The sequence below is a fragment of the Andrena cerasifolii genome, chromosome 4, assembly GCF_050908995.1.
Source record: "Andrena cerasifolii isolate SP2316 chromosome 4, iyAndCera1_principal, whole genome shotgun sequence".
NCBI classification, from domain to species: domain Eukaryota; kingdom Metazoa; phylum Arthropoda; class Insecta; order Hymenoptera; family Andrenidae; genus Andrena; species Andrena cerasifolii.
In genome coordinates, this window is record NC_135121.1 from 1,528,259 (window position 1) to 1,550,851 (window position 22,593).

The 22,593-nt window shown below is 38.6% G+C and overlaps 2 protein-coding genes and 1 long non-coding RNA gene across 3 annotated transcripts in view; 2 read left to right on the forward strand and 1 right to left on the reverse strand.

Moving 5' to 3' along the window:
- Window positions 1-609: 609 nt before the first annotated feature.
- The window catches only part of LOC143368050 (ubiquitin carboxyl-terminal hydrolase MINDY-3 homolog), a 207,655-nt gene continuing 185,671 nt past the window's right edge, over window positions 610-22,593 (reverse strand). The window contains exons 4-5 of the mRNA XM_076810408.1: window positions 2,876-3,173; window positions 610-2,302 (exon numbers count right to left, since the gene is read on the reverse strand). Coding sequence (XP_076666523.1) covers window positions 1,996-2,302; window positions 2,876-3,173 — 605 coding nt within the window. The 3' untranslated portion in view covers window positions 610-1,995. The remainder of the gene's footprint in view (window positions 2,303-2,875; window positions 3,174-22,593) is intronic.
- On the forward strand, window positions 13,539-14,674 carry LOC143367922 (uncharacterized). The gene is made up of 4 exons (XM_076810191.1): window positions 13,539-13,933; window positions 14,196-14,300; window positions 14,380-14,467; window positions 14,539-14,674. Exons 1-4 carry the CDS (start codon window positions 13,891-13,893, stop codon window positions 14,672-14,674), a joined length of 372 nt encoding a protein of 123 aa, XP_076666306.1. The 5' UTR covers window positions 13,539-13,890.
- Window positions 14,784-15,912, forward strand: LOC143368338 (uncharacterized). Its single transcript, XR_013085216.1, has 3 exons — window positions 14,784-15,168; window positions 15,441-15,498; window positions 15,596-15,912. It is a non-coding gene; the product is annotated as an uncharacterized LOC143368338 (long non-coding RNA).

Here is a 22,593-nt window from a genome sequence, read left to right on the forward strand (position 1 = left end):
CAAGGGCATTTATTGTACGAAAAAGCCGTCTCTATTACCTGACGATCAGTTTTTTTTTTATTTAATGACCTCTTTATATTTTTTTTATCAACATTTCCCTAATTTTGTACCCCGAAAACATGATTTTTTTCAGTGGTGCGCCATTTTGTAATTCCTTGCGATTTTGACTTTTTTTATCGTCATGTAACAGAGGTAGGCTTCTAGTTTCTAAATATTTTTGTCTTTTTGCATTCGGATTAACCATATGGCCTGGACACTGCAACGCGACAAGCACGATTTTGCCGCAGCGCAAATTTTGACGAAGAGTATACAGGAAACCGATTTAGGAATTTGAATGAAAAAAAAATTCTTATCCCCCGATATGTACATATTAACTATGCTAAGCAATACATTGATTTACTTGCATTGTTTGGTTGAAAAAAATTCCCGAAAACACCCTTACTTTTCAGACTATTACAGTGGTCTCCCCCCTTAATGCAAATTGTTGTTCTTCTGATCTCCACTGTTTTGTTTAGGTGGCGCGTCGACAACCGAGAGAAAGAAAACCAGCGTGTTTCTGAGTATACGTAGTGTGTGATTCACACACTGGAAAGTCTGAATTACGCCCGGTTTAGACTCACTTTCATTAGAAAACGTCACCAATCAATCCATAATACTTCCATAAAAATTTATAAAAAATATAAACACTTTAATTTTTAATAGTAGATTATTTGTACAGTGCATATGATTTACCGCTCTTGATTGCCGAGCCGTCGATGGATTGTTTTTTGCTGGTGCGCCATGTTTCTTCCTTTTCCTTCCACGGTTTATTGCAACTGCTCGGTTCCGCGTATGTCACATTGAAGAAGGGAAGACTGTATCAAGCTGGGAAATAGTATTTCAATGGTTTGAAATTATCAGAAAAATATTTCTGGAACAAAATTCACCTTATTTTGTTTGTACAAGAATGATTTAATTTTTTTTAACATTCAAACAAGTTTAATCTTTTCAAGGACAATGTTATATCTCTGAAGTGATACTGTGATCAAAGAGCGGGCCACGATTAGCGTAAACCAGGGCTGGGGGACGCACGAGACTCACTCTCAGTTAGCCGGTTTCCGCACTGTCAGCAATACCAGTTATGTAGGAGCGAGAGCTCCATGCGACACGCGAGCCGCCAGTGTAGATTGTATTTAGGAGCCAAATAGGTATGGAAGGGATCGTTCTCCCACGGCTCAGCGGAGCAGGCAAGAAGGTTCCCCAGCCCAGTTCCCCAGCCCTAGTGTAAACCGTTGTGCAGCTCTCATCAAAACGAATCAAATCTTGAATGATGTCATTTTTAACTTGAAATTCAGTTGCAGTTCGTCATTTGGAGCATACAAACAAAAGAAACTGGTAACAAACTCACATCTAATTAGCAGGGTCTGAGTTAGGAACACGAGTCCCACATTACAAATGTAGACGCCGAAGTTTTGAACCATGGTGGCCAAATATCACGGTCTAACATGACCTTATAATGAATGATAACAGACACGTTTGGGCACCTTGAGATGTAAGGACATCGCTTACACCAATTCGGATTCCAACTAGACCCTGTTTTACCAGAGTTCTTTGGTTAACATCTTCGAAATAATGAAATTTAAGGCTATTGTTAAAGCGTTACCATTTAATTTTTAATTTGAAAATGGTAATATTCAATTGATCTTGACCAAAGTGTCCCAACGGCGTACGGTAATCACGGCGTGCACTTTGATCATCAAATCACTCTGAAGATTTAACACTGATATAACCAAACAATGAAGAATCAAATTGAACTTTAAATACAACACTTTTACAATGAGACGTAGTTTCAAGAGTGAAGATCCTTAGCTTCCTTAAACACAGATACATATTTTTAATGAAGTTGTATGTAAGTTAAATCAGTATTTCTTTCAAAGAGATGTGTAATTTTGTTCTTGATTTCCTTTCGAACGAACTCTAACAGCATTGTTAAAAATAGAATCTGAGCAACCCTAATTAATTAAGGCTCGGATTCTGTCCAACGTCCCACTGAATTTCAATTCTGGGCCATTTTGTTTGGAGTACTGTCAACATAGGATTGCTTTCCAAAATACCCTTGATACTACATTCCAATAACACCGCTTGGCCTTTACGATACACCAGTTTATTTTCCCAGTTGCTACGTTGAAGGCCATTATAATGATACAGGGGGAATGTGTCAGGACAAGATTGGGATTCCTCAGGAAAGAATTCGTCCATAAAGGAAGATCGCAAAATAATCCCCAAATTTTCGCTGTCCAACTTTTTCCTCATTATATCGACACTGTAACAAAAAATAAATTACAGTTCACAAGATCATAGATTATAAGACAATATAAAATAAATACTTTTAATTCTGTAATTGTTTTTTATATACAGGATGTTCGGTAACAGATAGTAGACAATTAAATGAGTGATTCCACGTGATAAAATAAGACGAAAATTAAGAGTAACGGAAGAATCTGATCGCCGAATCGATATACCGTTGATTGGTAGGAATCCGGCAGGGAAAGTGTTAGGCCCAATCGCAAAAGTGCTACGACCAATCACATGTGTCAGATCCGTGGGAGCTGCACAGATCGGTCGCAAATCGAAAGGGGCGTAGGTCCGCTTTTATATGGAATGAAGTGTAGCCTCTTCGCAGTTAGCGCCACGCGGTACCCCCGGGCAACGAGGACGAGAGTGGGAGAACCCCGAGAGCACGCGTTATTGAATTATTAAGAAAATTTAAAAATTTTGGCGTAGCACTCGGTGAAAGATTACTAAATGACTCAAATGCTCAGACACGCCTGCATATTACAAAATGATGTATAAATATTATATATACTGTGGAAAATGTTACATAGGCGATACTTACTATTCCGTATCTGCGACTAATCCAAGCTCCGCAAGAACATCTTGTAATAAACTGGCGGGGATAAAATTATTTCCTTCAGGATCGCATTTTCTGAAGACTCTCCTTGCCTGTTCTGAAGGTGTTTCAGGGCTCACCAATCTCTTCTCAGTAGAGAAAAGTACAGTCAAATGGGTTTCTGAAGCCACGACCCAAACAGGATTAGATGGACACTTTAAAAAAGTTCCAACTTCACAGTAACGTAAATGTTCAAGAAGCGCAAGAAATCCAATGGAATTCTGCTTATCTATCCCCCGCAATTCTGAAATGAACAAATTAGTTTTAAAATTTCTGGTCTCATTATTGAATATTAGTTTTATTTCATTTAATCAGAATATTTCATTAACTACTGCCACCTTTGTATCTGTAGATCTATAAGTGTCAATAATAAAAGGATTATAAAACGGCGCTTATATATGGTGCATAAAGAGAAACTGAACCTCATATTCCCAAAAAATATACAAATATCTTGTAAATGTCTCAAAGACATCTATGTACAGGCAATGCCCCATTGGTGCAAACGCGTACGGTTTTTATCGAGGCGCAGGCCGATTTCGGGCAAAGGACGTTCCTCCTAGTGCAACTGCACGCCACACACGGGTCATTTTTTCGAGTTTCGACGAATTTGGTGCAATTGAAAGGGTCGGCTTTTATAACGAGGCGCATGTCGAAAACGCTTATGAACGCGCTACGCCGAGATTGGACTGCCACCCCGCACACGCGAATGCAGAAACGCATCGTAAAAAAGACAGTAGAAAAATGTCTGTTTTCTTACACAAATGCACTCTTTGCTTTCACATATCACTTGCATACTATTATTATTAATTTATATATTACTGCAGGCAATAACATGATAATTATTGCTGTAAATACCTACTAATGATTATAATACAGCTATACATATACTTGTTTCTAGATATGTATTGCATAATTTCGACCTCCAATCCTAAAGTATTAGGTTGATCTTTTTGTTCGGAAATTCTTGAAATTATTTCTTCGGGGTAATGTTTATCTGAATTTAATCGCTTTCCAAATACATTGTGCAGGAAGCAAGCTATTCAGCAGAACGACCGAACTGTTGGAAGGAATGTGTTGTGCATTTGGTGATGGAGAAGTCAGTATTTTTACCCTATTATACCGTGGACAGCTTCAATAACCTAACGAACTTTTGTAACAAACCGAGAATCATAAGCTTCCTTAAGGCTGTTGTTCCAATATGCAGCCGGCGACGCACAGTGGTTCAGAGGCGTAAAAAAAGTAAAAAAATCATGTCACAATTTCGTATTGCTTTTTTTGGTATGTTTTTTCATCGGTTATGTATTGATCATTTCCTCTCACTTAGCCTCTAAAACCGATTACAAGTGCGGAAAAACTCGCACTAAAGAAGTATGGCCAAAATTTCTACATATCACTAAGTGGACCTGTTTTTTCCGGAGTAGTTTTATTACTCATTTTTACATAGTGTAGAGCAAAAAGAAGTAGAATTGAAACTGTTGTCAGAATATAACAATATCTCAAAGAATACCGAGGTGTTTTAGAAATCACCATTTTTTTCAGGTACCTCCGTCTACCTCCGCAACGAAACTGGAAAGGTTTGAAAGTACATATTTTGAGGTACAATTCCCATTAAAAAATTTCACCGTCCATCACCGTCTGTACCGTATGCAAACGTTTTAGTAAGTTTTTTTTCGTAAAAAAAGGTTAACACCTAATTGCTACTGTTGGCCGTCGATCCCTCTTGTGGGTGTCACCTTTCAATAGAAAATTTTGCGCTGATTCCGAATATATACCATGTTCCTATACCTAAAATAAACGATTCATGTGTTTTTTGGCCAAAAACCATGAAAAATCACGTTTTTTCACATATTTTGCGATATTGAGCAGTTTTCTTCTGCCTCCATGTAATTTTGTCCAATAGAAAAGTTGTATAGAATTAAAATATGCGTTTTTTAAAACCGGAAATGCATCAAGGCGATTTTTTGAAAATTACACGATAACTTCAGAAATAACTAAAATTGATGAAAATCTTATTAAAAGATTTAGAATAATATTGGAGTTAATCACGAGCAATTATGCAGTTGATTCAGTTAAATTTGGTGCATATGCTCGCGAAACCGCACAGTTGGCTATAAAATTGTACCCCTGGTACTGTATGCCAGCTTCGGTGCACAAAATTTTATTACATGGCCAGGAAATAATCGAACAAGCGGTTTTTCCAATTGGAACCTTATCGGAAGAAGCCCAGGAAGCGCGAAACAAAGAGTACAAATACTTCAGAACTTTTAATACCAGGAAATCATCTCGAGAGGCAACAAATGAGGACATAATGCATACGTTACTAATTTCTTCTGATCCATTTATATCAAAATTACAACCGGAGTTAAAAATAAGGAAACTTCCTTTGAGTGAAGAGGCAAAATGTTTATTGCAGAATTAAAACGATTAAGGTTAGTATCAGTAATCATTTTACGTATTTTGTTTCGACAAAATTGTCTAAACATTGTACAAGTACAAAATCCGTTCAAAGAACGAATATTGACAGTTAAAAATAAATTTTAAAAATTTAAAAAAACGCATATTTTAATTCTATACAACTTTTCTATTGGACAAAATTACATGGAGGCAGAAGAAAACTGCTCAATATCGCAAAATATGTGAAAAAAACGTGATTTTTCATGGTTTTTGGCCAAAAAACACATGAATCGTTTATTTTAGGTATAGGAATATGGTATATATTCGGAATCAGCGCAAAATTTTCTATAAGAATACATAGAGAACCCAATTTTTTTCCAAAATTTCCCATTTTGGAACCACTGTGCGACGGTCCCACCAATGCAAGGGAAAAGTATGTATCTGTTTCTCCCTTGCACTAGTGGGACCGCCGCCGGCCGCACATTGAAACGGCAGCCTTTAGTTGCTAGTTAATGACGTTTTCATTTAAGAGCTGGCATAAGTATCAGGTATCCTCCTTCCTCGATCAACGATGCATAAGTCTTCATTTTTCATTAGAGTCCGCAAACCGTTTGGATCTTGCAATAACAATTTTCATTATTTGTCCGTCATTTTGAGTACCATAGAAAGGAGCATGTCAATAACATATCCAGTTGTTGTGCAAATTATAAATGGTTTACATAATGGTGTCTTTTTTGGCCGGAATATAATTTTCTTTGGTATTCATTATTTGAGCTTCTTCCGTGTCGAATATACGTGGCATCGAAAATTAAAGCCAACTGATCGGTTATATTGTGCAATTTTTTAGCAATAGTTGATGTTTCTATTTCAATTAAATGTTCTCGAGGAAAAGCAGTTGTTGGATTGTTGGTAACACAAAAATGAATTTGGTTACGTATGAGAACCGCTGACAAAAGCAATAAACCAGAGGCCAGCGGGCACATGGGTCTGTCAGGGAATCCTTATTCTAACTGCAAGGGTAAGAGACAGAACGCAGGCCTGTCCCTTGTCAAGTGGACAACGGATTTTACGAATTGCCTTTGCGTTTTCTCTTCACTTCGAGTCTTGCCTTCAGCACGATACGACGTCCTTCCGAGCTGAGTAAAATAAACTAGAGTTTATAAAGAATATACTGTTTTACAGTTTATTTCATAACCCATTTCCAATAGCAGTAAACCCAAATTGGGTATGCAATATGTCCTTTTCAAAAGAGTTTATAATTGATGCACAAAAATCAGAAACATGTTGTTCCCGTTGCATTACCAGAATTGCGGCTATTATTTTATTTGAATTGCCAGTTTGTAGTATAAATAAAAAACGACAATAGCCTGCGATACAGTTCGACACTTAGTTTCTCTCATTGGAACCATCATTTCCCGTAGTTGTATTATGTTTTCCAAAGTTAATCCCGTAAAAACTCGAAGACGTTCCTCTGAAAGTGTAAAATGGCCTATTTTATCTTGAATATTAGAGTCGCAGTTAATGGACATGAATTCGAAATATTTTCTCAATTCATTAATTTCTATTAATGTACTATTTGAATGCACGCGTAAATTCGATAAGTGTTCTCCATATACGATTTCCGTTTGGTGTATATGTGACGAAGTCACGTCACGCACCGCGTGAACGCACGGTGGCGAAGAAATAGACCGAGTTCGCGCCGCGGCCGCTAGGCGGCCCGTGACCCCGCGACTGTACTCGCGGACGAAGATGTACCGCGGCCGAGATTTAAACGTCGCGGTGAGCAGAATCAGGGGCTCTTGTGCCTGATAGTGTTGAGGATAGATGGCGCACTCGAACATCTCCTGTAGGGAACGTGTCGAGCGGCTCCCTCTACTCGTTTCCACCACCTCGGTAGGTAGAGTGGGGAGGGAGAAGAGAACGATGGCTTCGGGGTCAGGTACATTCCATTGTAAGAATCCACTAGAGATGGTTTCAAGTTCCAGTTCTCACAAGAGTACAAATATATCACATATTGAGTTTAATTAGTTGGCGATTAGTTATTCAACCCTGAACACGTCCTACTCTCAGTTTTGATAAGTGGCTGCATAGTGAGCCATCGGAGGTTCGGACTAAGCCAACACTCCTGTGGGGATCGGCGGTTCCCCCTCCATGAATACAGTGAAGGAGTGGCGAGCGACCGCGCGCAGGCGAGCGTTATCATACGGCACACAGAACGTAGAGAACTCGCGTACCCTCTGGTACGCCACGTTGAGCTCTCGTAGTTTTTTTTTTTTGTATTCTGTCTATCTGTGGCAATTTATCTTGCTCGCCATTGTCCACACCTGCGGAACTGGTGGTTGCTATTAAATACATTTCCACGTAACTGTTGTACGGTTAATATCCATCAGAATAATATACGTAAGGCGGTAGTAGGGCCGCTAGGGAGTTGTGCATATATCTTCCCCCACCTAAATGCCTACACTTCGAACGTTCCTCCCGTGTAACGGAAACGCGGCGCGAGACGCACAATGCGATGTTAGTCGTTGTCGATCCTTTGAACGAAACGGAATATTGTATAAGCACCCAAATCCTATCAAATAAAAGCAGTATCCTTTGTTACGCAAAGCACGTGGGTCGATTCTTTACCTCATAAGATAGCTATATCGCTTCAAGCAGCAAACCAAGACGCTCACATTTTTGATTCCCTAAGGTGTGCCAGTGTCGACCATAACCACTACTGCGCCATTACCAGCCTCCGTCCGAAATAATTCGGGACAAAACCTTGCGCTCTACCTACGCCGAAGAGGTGTCTCTGCGCCCCATAGGCAAAAGCCTTATTGTACGCAAGCACTCTATCTACACGACTCCCGCACGGACGCGCCATCTAGGTCATCCCGGGCAGAACGTGCCAGAAATCCGCATTCTACATTCCCCAGTTCGCCGAAGTCGCCGTTGTCATAAGCGCTGGACTCAGAGGATCGTAGCTCCTCCGCCGCGCCACAACCGGACGCGTTCACCGCGCACCTGTAGTAAACATTGTTACTGTTTACCCGCTCTTGGTCATTCGTCGAACCCGGACCACCCGACTGAATCGTCATCATATAAATATATCCCTTCTCTGTCCCACCGGCAACCGTCTCACCACCGGAGACGGTTACATATATAATCTTCTCAAAACGAATGCCTGCTTCCTTGCTTCATATGGTGCATTAATTATACTCTTCGTAGAACCACAAACGAAACAGTATTTGTGTATTGGAACAACTCTTTGAAATTGCATTTTAACATATTCGGTTTCCATTGCCCGATTATCACTTAGATTTAATACAAATCATGGATAGGATCTTCACTTGATGAACAGAAAGGATGTGATTCCGAAGACTTTTCAGGTGACGATATTTCAGGCGAAGATAGCTATCTTGAAGATCCCTGAGGTTGCGGAAGTTCAGAAGGTGGTTGGTGATGGGATGTCCTGTGCCCCGATGAAACGAAGTCGGTCGAAATATCACAGGGGCAAAAAGGGTTCTTCGTTCGCATCGGCTCCCGCCGCCCGTGTCCCGTTTGCTTACTTCATCAACGTTGTCCCGCCGGCCAATAGGGATATACTATTCGGACCTGCTTCGGATCCTAGAGTTTCTTGTCGACTTCTTTTCATTGGAGCACAGTACTACGCATTGATACTTCCTGTTCCTCTACATTCACATTACTCTCCTTTTGATAAATAATCATACGGCACTTACCACATAACACATCGCCAACAGTAACCACATTTTCCAAAATTCTGGACCACTTCTTAGCTTCAAATACCGTATTAATCTTCTTCTGCCAACCGAATGATCTCCTCAATGGAATACTACACTCAATACACCTAACACGACTAATATTTAACTTACCAATGTTTATGTATCTATCCGACATATTATATTAATGTGTTATATATCTACCCTATATCTATAAAATCATATGTGACGACGATTTCATTACTTTTTATATCGATTTTGCCACGTTTTCTGTAACGCTTTAAATGTCACGTTCTTTTTGTAACGTTATAAATTGGGGATATTTTAAATAATACAGATATGTGTTTGGTGTTCTTCTTTTCGTCATTTATACAGGTTTAATGGAATACTGTTCGAATTTAAAATTCAAGTTGCGTTTAAAAATTATAAACTAAAAAAATCACGGAAGTTATAGCTTTCAGCCGATTATGTCACGCTTTGTGAAACTCTTTAAATGGAGGTTATTTAAAAAATGTGCGGTGTACTTCTTTTCTACATTAGTCAAGGTTGAATGGAATACTGTTTGAATTTTAAATTCATGTTTATTTGAAATTTAAATTCATGTTGTGTTTTAAAATAATAACCAAAAAACCATGGAAGTCGTAGTTTTTAATCGACCCGTTCTTTGTAAAGCTTTAAAATGGGGTTATTGTAAATCATACAGATGCGGTAAAGATCAGGGTTAGGTCGCTATATTATTATGCCTGATTAATACAATTTTTTCGACCACTTTTTATAGGGTTTTAAAGGTTTGTCAATTATACATTATATACTTCATTGTGTCGATAAGGTAGGGAATGACATGAAAATAATTCATGTTGAAATCAAAAAGATATGTTTGTTGTCCATCTGTTCTACATTTATCCAAGTTTAATGGAATACTGTCCAAATTTAAAATTCTACAACCATCTGGCGCCTTTGGCGCCCAACACCCTGGGGAAATCACATAGCTCACCCCGTGATCATTGATTTACAGGGTTTATTTGTAAAATAAAAGACTTTATTTGTTTGCCAACTTTTTGTTACAAACAAATCTGCATTAATAACATGCAATTCAAAGTGAAGTGTACATGTGATGATATATGTTCGGTGTCCTTTGTTCTAAATATTCATCGAACATTGTAGACTTTACACGTTCACGGAAACACAAGAACTAATTAAAAGATAAATATTTCATTTACATTTTGCGATTTAGATTACACTAAATAAGAGATTACTGCTTCCTTTGTATATATTTGTAGATTTTAAAGTAACATTGCCGCCATAAAAAAGAAAAATGAGAGAAAGTAATGGTATTGAAGGTGAAGACAGTTGTTCGGTAGCTAATCAGGCAGCGAAAAAATCTGCATCGACAACAGCAAGAAGAACAGGGAACTTCTACATTTAAACAGCCAGCGAAAACACATTTTGAATATAAAAGAGAACGTAGGGAGCGACAATGACAATTCGCAATTAAATTACCCAAAAATTATTGTAATGGAGCCTGCTTTGGCACATTTGTAGATTTGAACGTAATAATGCCTGTTCGAAAAAGAAGAATAAATGATAATGAAGACAGTTGTTCGGTATCGAAACCGTCATCGAAGAAATCTGCTCAAGCTGCTGGAGAATTTCGGGAACGACAACGACAACTACACTAAGAACAGGGAACTTCGTCATCTAAGCAGCCAGCGAAAACAGCAAGCAGCTCTACAAAAAAATGACACAGCTTTGACAGTATATTTTGAATTGAATAAAATAGATCCAGCTGCCAGAAATATCCTTTACAGAAATATACCGGAACACTATTGTTTGGATGCTAAGAAAACGTAGATTAAACGTAAAAGGAAAGAAGAAGTTATTGGAAGAGTCTGTTCTGTTAGCCTAAAAAATTCTGAAAGATTTCACCTAAAATTGTTATTGAACTTCGTTACAGGTGTCACATGTTATAATGATCTGAAAGTTTATGAAGGAAAACGATATGATACTTTCAGGGAAGTTGCATTAGCGAGAAATTTACTACACACTGAGGCCATTGTATACGAAATATTTGATGAGGCAGTTGATGCCCCGTCAACTACGATTATTTTACTGCACCTACCTCACAGGTGAACTATCAGTCAACGCTCTACATATTTGGGAAAAATACAAAAACCATTTCTGTGAAGGATTTAACGATAACAACGAATACCGAGCTTTACAATATATTTCGTCAATTTTGGAAGCTGAAAACTTTACGTTGTCCAGATTTATCACCGAATTCTTTTAATTGTCGTTTCCGATACACCAATGTAATCGGCCGCACGCTTAGTGGATTGCCTTAGTAGATGAACAAGTTGACGCTTTTCAGCTTCTTCATCACATTTTTTGATAATTCTACTCACAATTCCACAATGTTTATAATATATTTAATTTAAGGTATGTCGCCCAACATATGTATAGGGATACCGGGAACGGGCAAGGTGCGACGTTGTCGATGCCGAGCGTTGCGCTTGCCTTTGTAGCGGGGATTTCGATGGCAACGTCTCTCGGCGGCAGTTGTCGCGACACGCAGTCTTTAGCTGGCGACTGGCGTTTAGAGGTCACAGCACACGAGAGTTCGCTGTATTCTTAGTATATATACGTAGTGTTAGGCTACTAGTTTCATTATTTTCACGCCCCACCTTAGTCCACTACAGCTTCAGAAGTGGGATCTGAGCAAGTATGTTGTGTAGTTTGTGGATACGTCTGTGATTAGAAATCATCACGCACTAAGCGACATTCCGGCTATTAGTGAGAACTTGAAGAAAGCGTCCGTGAAATCGATTCGCACGCTATATAAATTTATCACGGGAGAAGAAGGCGATCGAAGTTATCGGAAGATGGTTTTATGGGATTCAAATTTGTGGAAGTATCGGCAAAATAGGAAGCAAAGATTGCGTGGGCAGCGGCATTACTTGATCTGGGTGATCTAATAGTTTGCAACATCCTGAATTTGGATTATAGTGGACAAAATAAGGAGATAGCCAATCGAATATGCCAACACTTGGCGGATTTGAATCTATTGAAGGCGACCAATGCATAGGCAGCTACTTAAACGGAAAAATCGGAAGACGAGGAATTGAATACGACGATTCGGAAATTGCAGGTGGGTGCAAATGCTCCGACGGCGGCGTCCACCGCAACCGTGTTGCGTACCGGTGATTTGGTCACTCGAAGCAGGGCGACAGATGATTCAATCCGGCAATTCAATGGGTCAGATGGATATCCAGTGAAAATATGGATCCAGGATTTTGAAGAGAACGCTGAATTTCTTGGCTGGACGGATTTGCAAACATTATTACTTGCAAAAAGGTGTCTAACGAGTCTGGCGAAATTGTTTATGCAGGGCGGGCAAGGTATTGCGACGTGGAGAAAGCTGAAATCCCTTCTTTTGGAACAATTTTTGACGAAGATCAATAGTGCGGAGCTGCATGAATTGTTGCGTAATGGAAGAATGCAACGCGAAGAATCAGTGCAAGAGTTTGGTCATGAAAAAAATCGCAGCTCGAGGTCACATTGAAGCGGAGGCACTGATTCAGTATATTGTCGACGGTATTCCAGACGAACCAAGTCGCAAGGCTCAACATTAGGAGTCGAAGCAGTTAAGCCAACTCAAGAATAAATTAAAAATTTATGATCGCATACGTAATTTAAATCGTCCACCCACAAAGAAAATGACCCTTGCGAATTCAAAGATTCTGAGTAAACCAGCAAGCAAAACACATTTTTCGCAAGGAGAGTGGAGGCCACCCAGCAGGTGCTTCAACTGCAATGAAACAGGACAGCGATCTGCTGCATGTTCGAAACCGAAGAGAGACAGAGGATCTTGTTATATCTGCAGAGCGACGGATCACAGAAAGCGGTTTTGACCACAACGGTCTACTACAGCGAAGGAGAGGACTTCGAAACCAACGACGAATGCGGCAGCGGCAAGGACGACGCACTTGGTGCAATTCAACACGAGCGTCATACCATGTTACACCGTTAAGGCAACGTTGGGCGCAGTAGGTAATGTAAACGCCGTTTTAGACATGGAAAGCCCCGTATCATTTTTAAGCAGATCGCTGATTGCATCAGACGTAGTTGTAAGACGGCATAATGATACTGTACAGTTTGAGGGAGTGAATCGCAGTAGAATCAATATGTTGTGGTTTGGTGTAATAACTGCCACGTGTTGTCTTAACCACTATTTATTCCTATTAATTATGTACTACTTGCTATCGATTCTTATGTACTATTTATTACACTAACGCACTAACTATTGACTATACTATCGTACACTATCTGGAACGCCACTGTACAATAGCCGGAGCACAAGTATACTGGAAATTGGCGCGAGCGAAAAGCGTCTGTCACAGCGGTTGTCCATCGTGTGCTCCGTGTATGGAAGGGCGATTCTATTCGATTCTTTTAGAATCGATCGATTCTCTTTCTGAAGAATCGATTATTTTACCGATTATTCTAGGAATCGATTCTCGATAACTCGATTATTTTCTAACCAAGAATCAAGAAAAAATTAACATTTTTTCCACGAAGGAACGGACCTCCGACGCGCAGCTTGTCCCCACTCCCCATAGCATTGTTGCGCAATCCGCATTGTCTACCATTGTCCCAACTACTTCCCTCGTGCCACGTGGGAAGGCTTGTTTGCCTTTCGATGTTTAACAGTAATATTAATCAGGTGAGTATTAATTATTAATAACTTAATTTTTGTTTATCAATAATTTAACATTTTGAATGACGACGTTAGTCTAATCGTTTCCTTCGTCATCAGAGTTTTGCCGTTTGAAAAATCTTATCGGTTTAATGAATTATTATCAAGACATGGAACTCATGGAAGAAAATAAGCGTAAGTTAAGGATCAATTCCCTTATGAGTGATTCTCATTTGGGTAATTATGCAGAAAAGGTGTTTCAGCACCGATTTCAATGATTTTGATGAGGCGGTAACACGTATAGGAAAAAGTTATTCAGAATTATGTCCCCGAGAACATATCCAAAAAACATGGAAATCGGTGCTGAAATACCTGTTGTGCATAATTACCGTTGATACTTATAAGTTACAACAACAAACAGTTACAGTATACAAATAATTGTATTGTAAAAATATAGAGCCAGAACTGAATACAAGAAAATTTACGATATATATTCAGATAAATGATCGTCAACTGATTAAAATGTCTGATTTAGACATATCAGAATATTTGAAATTAAAAAGTAAGTAAAAGTGAATATTAAGCTATGTTTGTTAGTTAACGTAAATTAATATATTTTGAATGAAAATGTTTTGTTGTAGACGACGATGAATACATTTTGCAATATTGCCAGGATAACTACAATGAGGAAATTGTAAACCTGTTTCGATCATCAGATGATGTAAATTAGTACGCATTATTTTTTTTAAATAAGAAATTATAAATTTTATATATTTCTATTATTATTGTTGTATTTGCAGTACTGCCGTACCAGTTCCAATGATTGAATTACAGCTAACAGAAATTACTGAAGATATCGATGAGAATTGTGAGAATATTCAACAAAATATTGATCTCAGTATTGAAGAAATGGATATCTCTAATAATAGAATGTAAACAGCGTTTATCTTAAATAATTATTATTTTTATTATTATATTGGGGGCTAAATTATATTTATAACTTTTAATCAACTTCCTATTTCTTAACCCAGATGCAGATGTTTTGCAGCCCAGTTGCAGTTCAACTTCACAAAAATCAAAGTACATTCTCATATTCTATAAATGAAACTTTAAAAAATCTTTAAAAAATTGATTATCATTATGTAATTTCCAAATGTAAAATTCAATCAAGCATAATATGGAATCATGTTGAAAAAATTAAAAAAAAAAATTTACTTAGATGCGTGTATTGTAAGAAAGAATACAAAGCATGTGGGAACACCACGAACATGTTGAAACATTTGAAGACCCAACATCCGTTATTTTTTTAAACGTCTTCAAAAAATAGCAACAGCAGCAACACCAAAATCAGTAAAGTAGGAGTAAAGAGGTCAATACAAGAAGTTAAGAGTACCAAGCCAATATTCAGTCCATCAAAAAAACCATGCACTGTAAGTGAAGTTTTAAAACAGGGTGTCGTATACTATCGTAAAATTGTCAGGTTGGTAGCACGAGCTACGCTAGTATGTATGCGCCTGCGCATGAGGCGCAAGTCTAGTCCATCCGTGGTCACGATATGGCCGCTCTCCACGTGCAAGAATAATGTATGCACGTGCTAGTAAACTCAGAATAAAGTATTCTATATATTCCAGTACATTAAGTCTTAGTCTATTACCTACGAATTATGACAAAAATAACTGTTTTTTATTACTTATATTTACAGAGTTCATTTGATAGTTGTGGAATACGAGAAGCATTTTCACATATATATTCTTACAAAGGTGCGTATAAAAGTAATAAAATAAAAACTAATATTTTTTTTATTAATTTTTATAAACAAATTCACATATAATATATATTTATTTTCCAATGCTACAGAAGGAGGTTCTATGTCGAATAAAATTACGAATGCAATTTTGTTTATAATATGCAAAGATTTACTTCCTATTTCTATGGTAGAACATGAAGATTTTTTAACACCAGTTAAAGTCTTGGCACCCCTCTATAAGGCTCATTCGAAGAAAACTATGACTAAAAAACTCGAATCGCGATATGATATTATGAAACAGACTTTCATTAAAGATCTCCTAGATGTTGAATTTTATTGTGTGACATGTGACAATTGGACTGCTTGCTCCAAACAGAGCTACTTAGGTGTCACAATTCATTACCTAAAGAATTTATCTAAGATGAAAAGTGGCTGCCTTGGATGCATTCTGTTGGAAGCGACAGCATCGCTGAACAATTTCATACTTCGCGCGTTAAAAACAGAGTGCGCTGCGAGTCGCGGGAATGTTCCAGAACAAGGGCACCGGCCCGGCGAAAACGCGAGCGTGTTCTCACTTCCGTTTGTAATCCGAATGAGTGTACAAAGTAAAAGTAAGAAACATTGTGAGCAAATGTTAAAGTTTATAATCCTAAAATACCTCAGTGATCAAGCAGTCAACACACTTGTATTTATACTAGTAGGATCACTGCTGATTTATTGTTGTACGCAAATATATATATATATATATATCTTTATTATCTGCAAAAGGTGATATCTCTTTGTTTTACCGAACACGAGGCGAACACGTTTTTGTCCAAAAACCTAATATCCCAACAAATACTGAAAAATGAATTTGAATACGATGAGTATCATCTAATGCAACTTCTAATGCTTCTAACTGGTTAATTTGTTCCTCTACATTTCTTTTTTCAGTGAGAATAAGAGTTTTGGATTCTTTGATAGTTTGGAGTTTTATCGGTCGACAAAATCTAGCAGATTGTGGAGTCTTGTTATTCCATAAAATGCTATTATCTGTACCTAATAGACGAAGAGGAATAAGCGTTGTGGCAAATAAGTTGCTATCGCTTAGGTTTGGATCACGTTCGTCGGATTCATATCGTTGTTTGTACTCCGAATGACCTGTACTTCCATCGAAGCCCCAAGAATACAGTAACACAGTTTCAATTATTGTACTGTTTTTACTTTTCATAACTTGAAGTATTACTTCTCGTTGCAATTTGATCAAGCTTTCTGAAGTGTGGTTCAATAATGCCTGCAATGATTTTGCAAACTTCAGTCTCCCTCATAGAAATTGCTTCTTTTGGTGGCCGACATTCGGCTTTGGCTTCAAGAACTTTATTATAAGATGGCCAAATATCCGCACCACCTTCTTTTACTTCTAAACACATATTGGTGTACACATTTTTTGACATTCGGTTGTCCAAAAGAAATGTTAAAGCTTTTTCAGGTTTCTTAGTTATAGGAGCTATATTTGTATCTAACAATTTTCTAATTTTTCTTGGTTGTTCCGGACTTTTAGAAATTTCTTTCAAAATAGCACATAAATCTTTTTCTTTAGATAATTTAGTTGCATAACGACATGCCTGTAATATTATTTGTGAGTTGTGATTAAGGCTTTTGCTTATGTTTGCAGCCTCTCCGCTGTTTGATCGATCCGATTTATTTTCAAATGATAAAGACAGTCGACCTACTCTCGAAGAAGAAGAAGTAGAAGGTTGTTGATTTTCATCATTAATTGTAATATTGGGAATTACAAACTCGGAATCTAGCTAACTAGAATTTCTTTTTTCGAATTTCTCTTTAATTCGACGTGCCTCTTGAAATTTTTTATTTCGTTTCGTTCTTAAAGTCGAAAGAGCAGCTCTCGAACGCTGCACATCCTGTACACAAGCATCTTCCAAGACAATATTCAATTCTTTCAGAATATAATTAATAGCTTCTGATAGATCTGCTTTTGGGGGAACATATTCCAGAATTTGTCGTTTCGTAAATTTAACCATTATTATATACTTAATAATTTACCCTAGTCTAGCCTTGATTCTATAAAGCCTATACTTTAGTTGGTACTATGTATGAAATTCTACAATAATAATAAAATTATCCTTTAATATGGAAAAAATCTCGTTCGAAAGGAAATTATTAATAATGTCAAAAAACACTTTTTAATTTGATACACAGCTTATGTTTAAAAATCATTTAAGCACCTACAATTATTATACACTCCGAGGATACTTTTCTTTTCGTTTTTCAAACTGATCTGCTTGGATGCAACTGATCAACTAAAAGACTCGACAACTCGACTGGTCGAGTTTCTTGACAAAACTGATACATTGTATTGAAGTATAAGCAGTGAGAAGTAAGGACACACAGGCGTTTCCGTTGAATGCGATTTTATTTCCGTGATTAAGAAACAGATAAAATTTAAAAATAACGATGTATGAAAGAGTAATATGTAAGCACAAAACCCATCCGGGCCTGCAGGAGAGTTCAAGGCCACTTGAGTGGGCTGTTTATTGCCCTAAGCCGAGGAAAAGGACGTGCCAGGGGAAATTTGGTGGCCAACGGAAAAGAGAGCTTGGCACACTCGGAACGTAACTGTCGAGGAAGGCAGTCGACCGTTTTAAACGGTCTCTAGCAAATGCAAACTCTGTGTATTATTTTCGCATAAAATAAAGTGATTGTTAATTCCTTAAGTAAGAGGTTTACTCCGCTACAGATCAGAAGTGGGATACACTCTAGCTCACAATCAGTTATCGTGTGAGGTGTAGTGAACGCGTAAACGGATTAGGAGGCAAACTAATCAACGCTCCAAATTGGTAGAATATTGTGGTGCTGTGACAATGGGGCGGGACGGTACTCCAGAGAGGAATGATGACCAACGTCAGAAAAGATTAAAGAAACGAACTAGGAATGATTCGCGGGATCAGGACACAACGAGGAGCTATCGTCGTTCAAAAAGGTCCCATCGAAATCGAAGTTCAACGAGGTCTCCCACAAGAAGTCTAAGAAATTATGGCGAAAGTTCGGGACGCGGCAGTTCGCCTACCCGAGACTCCGATTTTGCGAGGTTAGCTGATGCATTAACAGGTATTGTGAAAGCAGGCTCAATGCGCTCAAATAATTTTTTGAACGAGAAGTTTCTGCCGGAATTTGATCCAGCCGCAGAAAATTTAACCTCAGCGGATTGGATTGATAAAATTAATATTAACGCGTCAATATATGGCTGGGATGACAAAACGAAACTGTATTTGGCGGTATGCAAATTAAAGGGTAATGCAAAACTGTGGTATGATGAGCTACACCACTCGCGTATGTCGTGGCAAGACTTTTCGCATGCTATAATTGAACAGTTTTCGGGAGAAGCACAGTTTGGTAAGCTTTTTCACGACGCAGCAAATTATACGAGCTCCCCAGGTCAGGACTTGCAAACGTATTGTTTTACAAAGTTGGGAAAAATTAATAAGTTAAAACTTGGGCTTTCGGAGGAAAAGTTAGTAGATTTTGTAGCGCACGGGATACATGATCAGAACGTTCGTGTGACTCTTCAGGCTGCCCGTTGTAAAACACTTACGGAGTTTAATAAATGTTTGAGTATTTTCTCGTCTGAGAATTTAAAAGCAAAGGAAACTAAGCATTATGCAAAACGGGATGTTCCAGTCGAAAACGTAAAGAAACAGGGAGATTACAAAATGACTGGTGTTATTAGGGAGGGTTCGTGTTATGCTTGCGGTAAGACAGGGCATTTGAAAAGGAATTGTCCGGATAAGGGGGAAGTGAAATTAGTTGGTACGCAAAGGGATAAGCTCACGTGCAGGTACTGCCATAAATCGGGTCACTTGGAAGATCAATGTTACCGTAAGAAGTCTGAGAAAGGCAAAGTGAAGTCTTCTTGACTAACGGTGGCTAATTCACGAAGTCCGCTAGAGGTTTGTTTGGTCACTGATGTGCGCAAACCGTTTAAAAAGTGTGTTATAAATGGTTTGGAGAAGGAATGTATGGTAGATTTAGGCAGTGATTGCACGTTGATGAAAGAGAGTGTGGCTAGGGAGTTGGATATAACTTTGCACGGAACTGAAAGGGTTTTGTCAGCATTTAATTATACATTAGTAACACCGATCGCTTGCTCGAAAATTACTTTTCTAATTGACAATATCCTGTTTGAGGTCGGAGTTTTCATTGTAGCAGATGACCAACTTACGCGGGACATATTAATTGGGCGGGATGTTCTCGGTAGTCCGGGCGTTATAGCATCAGTAGATGCATCAGGTTTAACATTTTTTAAACAAAATGCAAAAAAGGTTATAAATGAAGCCGCTGATGTTAATGTTATCGAGTTATTACATAGGAAGGAAATTAAAATCGATGATATTTATTGTCCCGGTCTTGAGGTGAGGGATCAAGAACGTTTGGTGGATCTCTTGAATGTTTATCGAAAGAATGTTTCTTTTAAGATTGAAGAGATGGGTAGAGCTAACGCGACAGTTATGAAAATTGAATTGCTTAGTGATGAGCCGGTATGTCATCGACCTTACCGTATGTCATTTTCAGAACGTGAGATAGTAAAAAAAATGGTGGCGGAATTAGAGGTTAATGGTATTATACGTGAAAGTCATTCTCCACATACTAGTCCGGTTATTTTGGTTACAAAAAAAAAAATGGTGAAAAGCGGTTGTGTATAGATTTTCGCGCACTCAATAAAATAACGAAACGGGATAAATATCCTTTACCGATTATTGACGATCAAATTGATCGTTTAGGGGGTAAATCATATTTTATCTCACTTGACCTTACGTCCGGGTTTTATCAGATCCCGATGGATCCAGAATCTATTGAGAAGACAGCGTTTATTACACCAGACGGTCAATACGAATTTTTGCGCATGCCTTTTGGCTTGGCGAACGCTCCCTCTGTATTTCAGAGAGCTATCAACAAAGCTTTGGGTGAATTAAGGTATAATGTTGCTTTGGTTTACATTGATGATATTTTAATACCTGTTGAGAATATTGAACAAGGATTTAAACATCTTGAGTTGGTTTTAGAGGCTTTGCGGAAATACAATTTTACGCTTAATCCAGCTAAGTGCAAGTTTTTTCAAAAGACAATTGAGTATTTAGGTAGGGAGATATCCGTTGAGGGAGTGCGACCCGGGTGCCACAAGGTTGATGCCGTGATGAAGGCGCCGACTCCATCCAATGTAAAAGAAGTGCGTCAGTTTCTCGGGCTTGCGGGGTACTTTCGTAAGTTTGTGAAGGACTTTGCAAGGAAGGTGTCGCCATTAACTGATCTTTTACGTAAGGATATTCAGTGGGTATGGGGTTTGGAGCAGTCGCGCGCTGTCACTATGATAAAGCAAACACTTTGTGACCGGCCGGTTTTAGCTATTTATGACCCTAAGCTCGAAACGGAGTTGCACACCGATGCGAGTTCGGTTGGGTTAGGCGCTATTCTAATACAAAAGGCCGGCTCCGAGAAAAAGGTGGTCGCCTATTACAGTCGTAAAACATCTGTAGAGGAACAGAAATACCATTCTTACGATTTGGAAACTCTCGCGGTGGTCGCTGCGTTAAAAGTGTTTAGGGTCTATTTATTAGGAATTAAGTTCAAAGTAGTCACGGATTGCAGCGCTGTGCGAGCTACAGTAGCAAAAAGAGATATTCAACCTAGAGTTGCCAGATGGTGGGTGTACATGCAGGATTTTGATTTTGAGATCATTTATCGCCCGGGTACTCAGGCTGCTCATGTAGATTATTTAAGTAGAAATCCGATTAATTGCATGCTTATTGATATTACCGAAGCAGAGTGGATTAAAGTGGCACAGATTCAAGATCATGATATTGTAATTATACAAAAGATTTTACAGTCAGGGGATGTAAAACCCCAAACGAAACAGTATTTTGAAAAGTATGACCTGAGGGGTGGGGTTGTATTTCGTCGAACAGAGGCAGGGAATAAATGGGTAGTCCCTCGAGCTTCACGTTTTAACGTTGTGAAAATGTGTCACGATGACCAGGGAGACTTGGCATTTGAAAAAACCATTGAAAAGGTTCGTGATAATTATTGGTTCAAGGGCATGCGAAGGTTTGTTGCTAAGTACGTGCGAGCGTGTTTAAATTGCTTATACTATAAATTCACGTCGGGTCGAAAACCTGGATTGTTACACCCTATAGAGAAAGTTGCTATACCATTCCATACCCTTCACCTGGATCATGTTGGTCCTTTTATTACAAGCAGACGTAAAAACACGCAAATATTGACGATAGTAGATGGATTTACGAAGTTTTGTGTTATTGAGCCGGTACGAAACACTAAGACCAAATGGGTTTTGAAGGCTTTAGACCAATTATTTGCAATATTCGGAGTCCCTACGAGAATAGTGAGCGATAGAGGCACGAGTTTTACATCGCATCGTTTCATTGCTTTTTGCAAAGAATATGGGATTAAGCATGTATTAAACGCAGTGGCTACCCCCAGGGCGAATGGGCAATGCGAAAGGATGAATCGGACCATCTTGAATTCACTGGCAACTACTAGCGCTGGTGCGCCTGAGGAAGAATGGGACGGATTTGTTAAAAAGGTTCAGAGTGGTATAAATTCCGCAACCAATCGTACTACAGGTAGTAGCCCCGCTCAGCTTTTGTACGGTTTTAAACCCCGGAGCACTGCCGACGCTGTGTTGCTAGGTGCAATTCAATCAACGTTGGATCGCGTAGATCTGGAAGCGTTACGTAAGAAAGCAAAACGCTCAACAGAGATAGAACAGGCGCAACAAAAAGCAAGGTTTGATGCGCGGCGATTCAAACCGCCTTCCTATGCATTAGGAGATGTGGTCATGGTGTCTTCAAGTCCACCAGCAACGGGTCACAGCAGAAAGCTAATGGCGAAGTCGAAGGGTCCTTTTAAAATTATTGCTGTTTTGCCTAATGATCGTTACGAGGTAGAAGATATGCGACAGCTAAAAAAAGGACGGGGCCATAGAAGTGTGGTTGCGGTGGACAGTCTACAAAAAATGGGTTATTTTTGATGCTCTTGAATAGTGAATGGTAAGTTGCTGCTAACGCTAAATGTTTATTTACAGTTTAATGACAGT

Bases quoted from the DNA above. Each gene is read 5' to 3' on its own strand.
- LOC143367922 (XM_076810191.1), top strand. From the start codon at position 13,891: ATGAATTATTATCAAGACATGGAACTCATGGAAGAAAATAAGC. The intron at 14,301-14,379 runs GTAAGTAAAAGT...GTTTTGTTGTAG, and splicing joins AGAATATTTGAAATTAAAAA to ACGACGATGAATACATTTTG. The intron at 14,468-14,538 runs GTACGCATTATT...TTGTATTTGCAG, and splicing joins TCATCAGATGATGTAAATTA to TACTGCCGTACCAGTTCCAA.